This window comes from Phaseolus vulgaris, chromosome 9 (genome assembly GCF_000499845.2).
Source record: "Phaseolus vulgaris cultivar G19833 chromosome 9, P. vulgaris v2.0, whole genome shotgun sequence".
Lineage (NCBI taxonomy): Eukaryota > Viridiplantae > Streptophyta > Magnoliopsida > Fabales > Fabaceae > Phaseolus > Phaseolus vulgaris.
In genome coordinates, this window is record NC_023751.2 from 35,611,137 (window position 1) to 35,621,496 (window position 10,360).

The following is a 10,360-nucleotide window of genomic DNA, read 5'->3' on the forward strand; positions in this document are numbered from 1 at the left end:
GAAGAAGACAAAAGAGGAAGTTATAATAAAGGATTTTCAGTCTCTTGTAAGAACACATTTGTTAAATAGCTCCTTAGCCATGAAGGGTTGCATCATCTCCAGCTTGTCAAAGTCTAGGTGCTTTCCAGGGATCAATCAACTGACCAGTGAATTTTGGAATATGGCTGTAGTCACAAAGTTAAATTTTTTACATCAGAAAAAGGGTACAAAACTTAAAATATTCTAAGTCTAGCTGTTTGTTAACATTTCAACATCAGTAGTACTGCAGTGTTTGGATAAGTAGTAGTTGAATAAAATATATGGCAAAATCAGTTTTACAGTGTAAAATATCTGTCAGTAACTGTTGAATTGTGATGTAAGTATGTAGGTAAATGTAGCTACTAGTTAGGTGATTTTTGGATGGTGAATGAATTGAAATCCCAGATAATGACAATGTGTGAGATCACTGTAAGGTTCAACAAAAAAAAAGTATGAAAGAGAACAAAGCATATATCTAAAGTCAACAGAAGTGGTGACACACTAAATATAAAACTTTCAATGTCTCTATTAGGTTATTCAAAAATGAAAAAGAAAAAAAAATATTATTTAATTTTTTTTTGTTATAATAGTTCTTAAATATACATTATTAATTATTATCATTTAAATCCCACATTAAAGACTAAAATGAACATATAAATGAAGAAAAAAAATTCTAAGTCTTTTTAGTGCTAAAAACTAAACATGTGATATAATTTCAGAAACTAAAATATCACTATTGTTATATTTATGATCAACTCAGCATATTCATGAGTGCCGAAAGTAGAAGCATATTATCATAATTTACATATTTGGTATATCACTATCAAAAGACAACTAGGTTTTAAAACTGTAATGGCACATGGCTATATAGTACTTTGGTTGAATTTTTAATGAAAAAATTGGAGAAAGGATTTGAATTTTGTTGAAAATATTTGTAAAATATTAAATATAGAAATTGTGGAACTTGAGGAGAAAATAGAGATATTAAAAAAATAAGGAAAATAATCATCCAAATTCATAAATAAAATTATATATGTTTGAACATATAATCAATTTAAATTCCTAAAATATCTAACATGTAAACTTGAACTTTAAACCAACTAAACTAAAACAAACATAAAATATAAATGTTTTTTGGTAATAACAAAATCAATATTTAAAACTTATCTTAAAATTCAAATTTCAAATTTCAAGGAAAATGTCATAATTTTAACTCTTTTCTCTATATTTTTTATACAAATTTAACATTTTATCCTGATAAAAAACGTTTTAATAATAAGTTGTGATCTTGGCTTAAATGATTGTAGTCATAATCATTTAATAATTTGACTCTTGTGTCTTTAAATATCATATGTCAAGATTTATCATTTCAATTTTGTCTTGCATAAACTTTAACTTTTTCAAATTTATGTAACTTAATATTTTATCTCAAACATCACTTTTTTTTTTACTATAGTTAGTGTTTCACATGTGTTTTCAAGTCCACAATTTTAGTAAAAATTAATATATAACCTCTAAATACAAGAATAATGAATTTATATTTCTTTAATTTAACGGAAGATATATTTGCATTACAATTACTCAAAATATCATTCAATTCAATACGAAGTAAGCTCTTCACAAACATTTATTAAAATAAAAATATAGAAAATATAGAAATTGCTGAGAAAATAATAAATAATGATCAAAATTCATAAATGAGAATATGTATGTATAAACTTACTACAAATATATAGAAATCCTTAAAATATATAACTTACTTAGAGATATGAAATTAATCAACAAATATAAAATCTTAAAAACTAACAAAATCATCATCTAAAACTTATTTAAAATTCAAAATTCGAATAAAAATATCATAATTCTAACACATTTAGGAAATGCTGGGGAAGATTTAAAATGGAAAACTCTAAATATATATATATATATATATATATATATATTTATTTTTATTTTTATTTTATTTTTGTAAGAAATGAAGCATCCATGGGTTCTTTTCCTTTATTGTAGACTCATACTTTTTTGCTTTTCTAAATTCTTCACTTTCGTTTGATCAAAAGAAAAATCTTTCAGCCTTATAAGGCCGAACAAGTGGGTCATTAAAGTACCAAAATATCCTTATCTCAGCTTCAAATTACAAATGAAATTAAGTGTTACAAAGGGCATGACCCCACCAATTGTGGGACCCCCACCCCTAAGAATAACCCATATTATCCTCACTAAGGTCAAAAGTTTGTGAGTTGAGCTAGTTTCACATTCCCAAGAGGAGTGTGGGTGGGGTGGGTGTCTTTATATTTTATTTTTTTTTGTCTTTACTTTTGTAGTTTTCCATTCATCTAACTAACATGTCTCATTCACCATACATTTTCTCTCATGCAATTTCCATAATTTTGATGTCAGGTTATTTATTTAATCTTTTATGTTTAAGATTTTCATGATTTTCATTTACATGATGCATTATTAGTATTGTTATAGAGATTATTTTTATCAATGAATAAATTAAATTGTTATAAAGATTGTGTTTATTGGTGGAATTATTATGCTTAATGTTGATCATTATGTAGTTATAAAATATTAGATAAGAGTGTAACTATAATATTTTAATTATTTATATATATATATATATATGAAAATTTTACTTTTAACATGTTTTATATTTATATTTATTATACACTTTAAATATTTTAATTTATTTAATTTTTTCCAAAAACAAATACATACATAATTTTGTTATATATATTTTATAAACTAGGTTTGTTTTAAGTTTATTCTGAATTTTATCTTGTTGAGTTTTAATTCAAGTTTCATAAGAAAAAAAAGGAAAATATAGTGTGACAACTCCAAAAGTTGTATACAATCCTGATGTAACCTTGATGTAATAGATTTATAAATAAATATATATATATATATTAAAAGATAAATTTGTAATTAAATTATTAAAAAAATATTAAAATAATAGTATTGAGAGTTGTAATATGGTTATATAAAAAAATAGGGTTGTCGATAAAAATAGATTGAGTGCATCTAAAAGGTTTCTAAAACAGTTTAGTTCAAACTAAAAGAATTATAGTTTAATTTGGAAGAGATTAATTTTAGTTGGTTTTGTTTAGTTCATAATTTAAACTGGATCAACTTGTAATGATCGGTCTTATTTATAAAATAATAATTATATTAAAAAACTAAAATAATAATATTTTTTAAAATGTATTATAATTTATATTTATTTATATATCTAATCACTACTTAAATGGACTAAACTAAAAAAATATAACTAATTTAAAAGATAGATAGAACTAATTAGATGTAATTTATTTGGGTTTTAAATTGAAGATATCAATTGGAGAGTAGGAAAAGTAAGCAAATGTTTGAATGAAATTATTTAAAAGTAATAATTTTTTATTAATGGAAAAATATCTCCTTACAAGATAATAAATAAATACCAATTATTTTGGAAAACAAAGTAAACTAAAGATGTACTAAAAAGGTAAGTTAAGTAAAGTGCTATTAATATGAGTTTTAAGAAAACATCAACTTAGCTAATTAATTTTATTCAATGATCTAGATTATTAAAATCAAATTATTCTTAAATTCATCTACCATATGACATATTTGAATGAAATTAGAATAGTAAAATAATTAATATTTTTATAATTTTTTAAAAAACTTTATGAAAAGACAAGTAGCAAATTGTCCAAATCCAATAATTCCCAATTGATTGAACCATCTAAAAACATAAGACCTAATATTTTTCATAGGTACATGTAATGTTGGTAAGAACATTATGAGGCATAAGATAGTGTTGGGTCCCACTAATCACACATTTTGACCAGTCACTTTCCCCCAAAAATTTCAAAGTAAAAAACAAAACTTGTGATTTAGTTAGCTTCAACCAAAATCATGTGGCAGTGTTGTAATTAAGTAGAACATGGAGGGCAAAGAGTGAGGCAGCTTCACTTCTCACACTCTCTTCTTCCTTCCTTTATTAGCTCTCCAACCTTAACCTGAAACCAAAAACCAAAGCTTTCAATTTTCTCTCACTTTGTTTTTTCTTTCTTTCTCTCTTTTCTCCTTTTAGTATACTTGTTTTCTTCATCCCTCTGTTTTGACCGTTGCTTTTTCTCAACGTCTTTCTCTGTTCACACACACTTCTCTCTCTGCACTGATTCCTTTTCCACCACTCTTCCTCATCAAAACACTGTCGTTTTCCTTCACCTCATTGTCACCAGCGCTCCTCCCATCCAACCCTTTATTCCTCCTCTCCCTTTTCATCTTCTTCTTCTCCTCTTTAACCAGTATGCACACTTTGTCTGTGTTAGAAGGAAGAAACTGAGAAAGGGTATCATGCAAAATTCTGTCTTGCTGAAAATGAGTACTTTCTTTTTATGTTTATCTGCTTATTTCTTTATGTATTTTTGTTGTGAGTGTGTAGAGAGAGAGAGACAAGGAGGGAGGCAAGAGAGAGACAGAGATTTTCTCTTTTGATTTTATTGATGTATGAATTTTCCCAAATTTATATTTATTAATTTACATTTGTTCTTTTTTTAATCTGTTCTTTAGTGTCTGCCCTTTTTTGCTCATTTTGAAGATGGTTTTCTGGGAGGCTTTAAGCCGATCTTCTGATTTTATTTCTACATTTGGAAAAAAAAAATCCCAGATGCAAAGTTGTGTTCTTGTATTCTGGTAGACTGTTAAGCATGCCTGTGTTTTCATCAACCTTCTTCTGGCTTGTAAATGAAGAAAAGTATCCAACTTCATTGGCATTGTTAGGTTTATTTGTTTCTAATATAATACTATTATTTTGTATGTATGTTTCTGGGATTACCCATGTTTGATGAACTTTTCTCTATTTTTTGTGACAGATTTATGATTTCTGTATGAATGTGGTGAGGCATAAGGAAAGGTTATCCTTTGGTCTCCTTTTCAATGCAAGTTTGAGGCATTCATTCATAGGGGACTAAGAAGAGATGGGATGTTCACATTCAAGGTTGGATGATGAAGAGGCTGTTCAGCTTTGTAGGGACAGAAAGAAGTTCATCAAAGAAGCTGTTGAACAAAGAACTCGATTGGCCACTGGACACATAGCATACATAGAATCTCTGAAAAGAGTTTCAGCAGCACTTCGCGATTACATTGAAGGTGATGAGCCTCGTGAGTTCTCATTGGACACGGTCATCACCCCACCTTTCACACCTGTGAAGAAGAAAAATGGCCCTGGATTCATTCCCATATCAGCAAAACCCTTTGCAACAACAGCAGCTATTGAGTTTGGGATCGGACCAAACTCCACTTTGAAAGTGAATTACCTTAGGCCTGGAGGTAACCCAGCAATTTCAGTTGAGGAAAGGCCTCAATCCCCTGAAATGGTCCGTGTTGAGACATATTATTCTCCAATGCAGCAGTATGGCATTGATGGCTTTTTCAACATGCAATCCTCACCAGTGAATCCCTCAATTTTTGCCTATTCTCCCAATAATAGGCCTAATATCCCTCCCCCTTCACCTCAAGCTTCCCAATGGGATTTCTTTTGGAACCCCTTTTCATCTTTGGACAGCTATGGTTATCCTGCAAAAAGTATTGACCACACTGCAATGGACGATGAATACAGAGGACTCAGGCAGGTTAGAGAAGAAGAAGGAATACCAGACCTGGAAGAAGATGAAACTGAACATGAAGTTTGTGTTGGAAAGAGAAATGTAGCAGAAGAAAGAACTAGACCCAACATGAATTCTTCCAAAGAAGAAGTTATTGTTGAAGATGTTGAAGATGATGATGATGATGATGAGGAGGAGGAGGAGGAGGAAGAAGTGGAGGAGGAAGAGGAGGAAGAAACAGATATTGAAGATGAAACTGAGCATGTTGCCAAAGATTCCCAAGCTCATGTAAGTGCAAGTTTTGAAGTATCAAAAGCTCAAGCTGCTGGTCATATTGAATCCAGCCATAGAAAAATGACAATTGGTAAGCAAGAAGCTGTGGAAGAAACACCGGGTTTTACTGTTTATGTAAACCGAAGGCCAACAAGCATGGCAGAAGTGATCAATGATATTGAAACTCAATTCACAATCGTCTACAATGCAGCTAATGACGTTGCAGCATTGTTAGAGGCCAAGAAATCTCAATATTTGTTGAGTTCTAGTGAACTTTCAGGTTTGATTAAAGCAAACAGTTTATATTTATATTTTGTTGTGAGTGTACTTCCATGTTCATACTTTCCATATTAGTTAGAATTATGAGTGAAGTCCTTATGAATGGAAAATAATCAATAGGCAGCCTAAAGTTTGATAATAAACTCCATTGTAAAAATCTTATTTACAGAGAAGATATCCAGAAATGATTTTTCATGTTTCCAATTCCTCGTATGATTTTAGTGAATCTTCTTTTTTCTGTCAGTGTTTATCTGTAAATTTTCATAAATATTAATTTGAATTTTATTTCATTAACAGGATCAAAGTTATTGAACCCGGTAGCTCTGCTTCGATCAGCTTCCTCACGCTCGTCTTCATCAAGATATTTGGTAAATTGTTCAAACACTGGCAAGGAAGGTTGTGACAGCACAAAGGGTCTCTCAGAGGAACATTGTATGTTATCAGGTAGTCACCACTCCACATTGGACAGATTAAATACATGGGAGAAGAAACTCTACGAAGAAGTCAGGGTATGCTACTGAACTTATCTTATGTTTGTGAGGAAGTCAAATTTATAGAAAAAAGGATTTCATTGAAGTTCTTATGTGTGTGATGTGCTTCGAAACAGATAGTTTTGCTACTTAAAAATAACCTAATAAAACTGATGCTTATGCTCCTTCTTGTAAACAGTTCAGAACTTAAGTCCTTTGCTCATTTTCTCAATTATGTAAGTCTCTCCTGTAGAATAGAGAAATGCTAGTTGCACACTCTCTGCCATTGGTTGAAAATCATGTTTATAGGAGTCACTTATTTAATGGGTTTCTCTCCTGATTTTGTAGTTGTCAATGAATTTTAACCAATAAAAGAGTGTATGTTAGAAGAATGTTAGAGAATGTTATTTTAGCACTCTTTGTCTAGAAATTCCTTCAGATTCTTATAGCCTTACCCTTGAAATATAAACAAAATCAATGATTCTCTCATGTTATGGATTCATCAATGGAAAATACTCCTCTTCTTAGTTCTTATGGATATTACTAGATTGCCAATAAAATAAGTTCTCATCTGAGTAATCATAAAAGAGGTTCAACTTCAACATAATATGAAAAAGCATTATATCTTTAACTAACGAGCATAAACCATTTTATAGATGTGTAACAGGATTTGGAAAAAAGGACAGCAGAGATCAATTCAACAGTTTAAATTATATTCAGTTATTTTTCTTTTGGTACTTTTTAAAATATTTATATTTTTTATTATTGTTACATTACAGGTCATTATGCTTGTGATCACATACGGTTTATTTTATTGTTTAGAAACTTATTAGTTACTGTGGCCACTTTCTTCTTCAACAGTCTGGAGAGCGTGTCCGAATTGCATATGAGAAGAAATGCAAGCAACTCAGGAACTTTGATCTAAGAGGAGAGGACCCCTCTTGTGCAGATAAAGCAAGAGCAGCCATTAGAGATCTAGATACCCAGATAACAGTTTCAATACACTCAGTTGAAGCTATTTCAAGGCGAATAGAAACTCTAAGGGATGAAGAGTTATATCCCCAACTTCTTGAATTGGTGCAAGGGTATGTATAAATGTCAAATAATGCCCCCATTTATCTTTGATTTTTAGATGAGACTAAACCAAAACCCTTAGGCCAAAGTTTGAAGTATTTTCAGACTTCAAACATGCTTCTAGTATTTTCATTTGATCCTTTAAGAAAGATCGTTGAAATTTCTGATAAAGTTATTTTCAAGGACTTATATAGTTGAAATTTCTGAAATGTTTCTCTACCGTTAATTAGCTTGATCTCCTAAGAGTCGGTTATTGGGCGCCTATTAATCATTAATAGAGATTTAATAAAACTACTCATAATCTTAGCAAAAGATGAGGGAATATCTGCTTGTGATACTTAAAATTGGTTCTTAGCAAAAGATGAGCGAATATCTGCTTGTGATACTTAAAATTGGTTGAGGAAGATAGTAAAGGATTAGATAATATTAGTTAAAATTCAGAAGTAACAAACAATTAACTAGGATTTATCTCTTATTATGAACAATGAGACTGAACTTGAATGTTGTGGTTTGAGAACACTTAAAATTTGAACCAAAACAGTTTCATTACCTTCTGGTGACTTAGTTTTAGAGTTTTCCTTTATCAATCTATGTCATCAACTTCTTGAGTGAAACCCAAGTGGTGTGGAGCCATCAAATCTCTTAACATCTACTTAACGTTGTCTAGATTTGTAGGACCACCATATTATTTTATATATATTCCTGGTTTTTACTTTTTACATGAGCAACACTTTAAAGAAAACAACCTACATTTGCCTTCTGAAAAGCAGATATATCATATATGAAACTAGCACCGCCATATTTGCTTACATCATGCTTGCTGATTCTTCAATTATACAAATGACAGGCTGGAAAAGATGTGGAAAGTGATGGCAGAATGCCATCAGAAACAGAAGAGAACCCTTGATGAAGCTAAGATTCTTCTAGCTGGCACTTATTCTAAATTACATGCTAGGAAACAGTCTTCCATGTTAATGATAGATCCAAACAGGCTAGCTCGTTCAGCCTCCAATCTTGAATTCGAGTTAAGGAACTGGAGAAACGCCTTTGAGTCATGGATCACATCTCAAAGATCCTACATTCATGCACTAACTGGATGGCTTCTTCGGTGCATGAGATCTGAGCCTGATGCATCCAAGTTACCATGCTCTCCTCGTAGGTCCAGTGGCACTCACCCTTTGTTTGGACTCTGTGTTCAGTGGTCAAGACGCCTAGATGCCATACAAGAAAAGGCAGTGCTTGATGGCTTAGACTTTTTTGCAGCAGGGATGGGGTCTCTCTATGCACATCAGTTAAGAGAAGATTCTAGGAGAAACTCATTTGGACCAAAACAAAATAATGGTAATATGGAACTTGTGGAAGCTGGTGAGGTGGAAGAGGTAATGGCTCCAGAGAAACTGGCTGAAGTTGCTATTAAGGTGCTTTGTGCTGGAATGTCTGTTGCTATTAGCTCACTGGCAGAGTTTGCTTTGGATTCTGCTGATGGGTACAATGAAGTTGTCAAGCAATGGGACAATGTCAAGTGTCAAAATACTACTTCTAGCAACAACACCAGAACATAGCTGTCTCATATTTTGTGTTAATTAGTTTAGGTTTGTTTAGAAATGGGTGTCTGAGAATGTAATTATGTATTTAACTAACCAATATAAAAGGTAGAATAGCAAAGGGCAATTGCACCCAATATTTTGTTAAAATTGAATTTATTTTTTCTTTGAAATCATCATGTTGGTTCCTAAATAGATGAAGTTTTTTAGAAAGAATATTTAACTCTTCAAATTTGATCCATTTATAAATAAGACATCCGAAATTTTAAGTTTGTCCAAATTGATTTTATGCAGTATTTAAAAAAAAAAACTCCCAAGAAGGATTTCCAACAATTTTTTACTATATTTTATATGAATCATGCAAAAATCACATCATAAAAGTTAATGGTTAGTAGATTGAGAGTTAATCATCTACAAATTTGAAGACTTTATTAATCATTTGTTTCCTTAAGACCTTATAATTTGTCTATTGGGAAGGGTCAAATCATCATTACTCAATCTCCTATTAAATGATAAGTCAACAAAGCAACATAATGCTGTAAGAAGATTTAGGTATGGCCTCATCATTAATTGTATAAGATCAGAAATGTTAGAAAATGGAAGCTTAGCAGAAAAAATCAAGGAATAGTAAAATACCAGTTGTTAGAAGTTGCCAAAGATTCTCATGAAAAAAAATCCAAAAATCCACAAGCTACTACTCCTGAGTCACATTCAAGATTCAAGAATAAATGATGTTGAGAAGGAAGAATTAAGAACATCAGAAGAAAAGATTCCAGGGTCAAAGTCTCAGTCAAAAAGTAATTGCAATGAAAATGACAACATATCTAGATTTTCAACAAGTTCGGCAAACCTTCTAACAACTAATTTGAAGACTAGACCTCTATAAATAGGTTCCTTCAAGCAAAAAAGAAAACAAATGAAAAAAATGTTACACTTATAGAAGTGTTGTAAATACTTCAAGCACCAAAAACTAGGGATTTAATGTCAGTGCTTTAAACAGAGAAAAGATAAATAAAGAAAATGGCATAGAGTTGTACAAATGTTTTGGAAGTACTTCAAGCACCAAAATCTAGGGTTTCCAATAATTATCAAATTTTGGCTACTCAAGGCA

The 10,360-nt window shown here is 30.8% G+C and overlaps 1 protein-coding gene and 1 long non-coding RNA gene across 4 annotated transcripts; one reads left to right on the top strand and one right to left on the bottom strand.

Moving 5' to 3' along the window:
- The first annotated feature begins 4,017 nt into the window (after window positions 1-4,017).
- On the top strand, window positions 4,018-9,399 carry LOC137820757 (protein ALTERED PHOSPHATE STARVATION RESPONSE 1-like). 3 transcript variants are annotated; one of them, XM_068624997.1, is made up of 5 exons: window positions 4,018-4,354; window positions 4,878-6,162; window positions 6,459-6,670; window positions 7,493-7,716; window positions 8,553-9,399. In XM_068624997.1, exons 2-5 carry the CDS (start codon window positions 4,983-4,985, stop codon window positions 9,265-9,267), a joined length of 2,331 nt encoding a protein of 776 aa, XP_068481098.1. In that variant the 5' UTR covers window positions 4,018-4,354; window positions 4,878-4,982; the 3' UTR covers window positions 9,268-9,399. The 3 variants fall into 3 exon arrangements, with proteins under 3 accessions (XP_068481098.1, XP_068481100.1, XP_068481099.1); XM_068624999.1 differs by having other exon boundaries at window positions 4,315-4,387; XM_068624998.1 differs by lacking the exon at window positions 4,018-4,354 and adding an exon at window positions 4,388-4,510.
- LOC137820759 (uncharacterized) lies at window positions 8,972-10,025 on the bottom strand. Its single transcript, XR_011082680.1, has 2 exons — window positions 9,886-10,025; window positions 8,972-9,184 (listed from the first exon to the last, which is right to left on the bottom strand). It is a non-coding gene; the product is annotated as an uncharacterized lncRNA (long non-coding RNA).
- Between the last annotated feature and the right edge of the window lie 335 nt (window positions 10,026-10,360).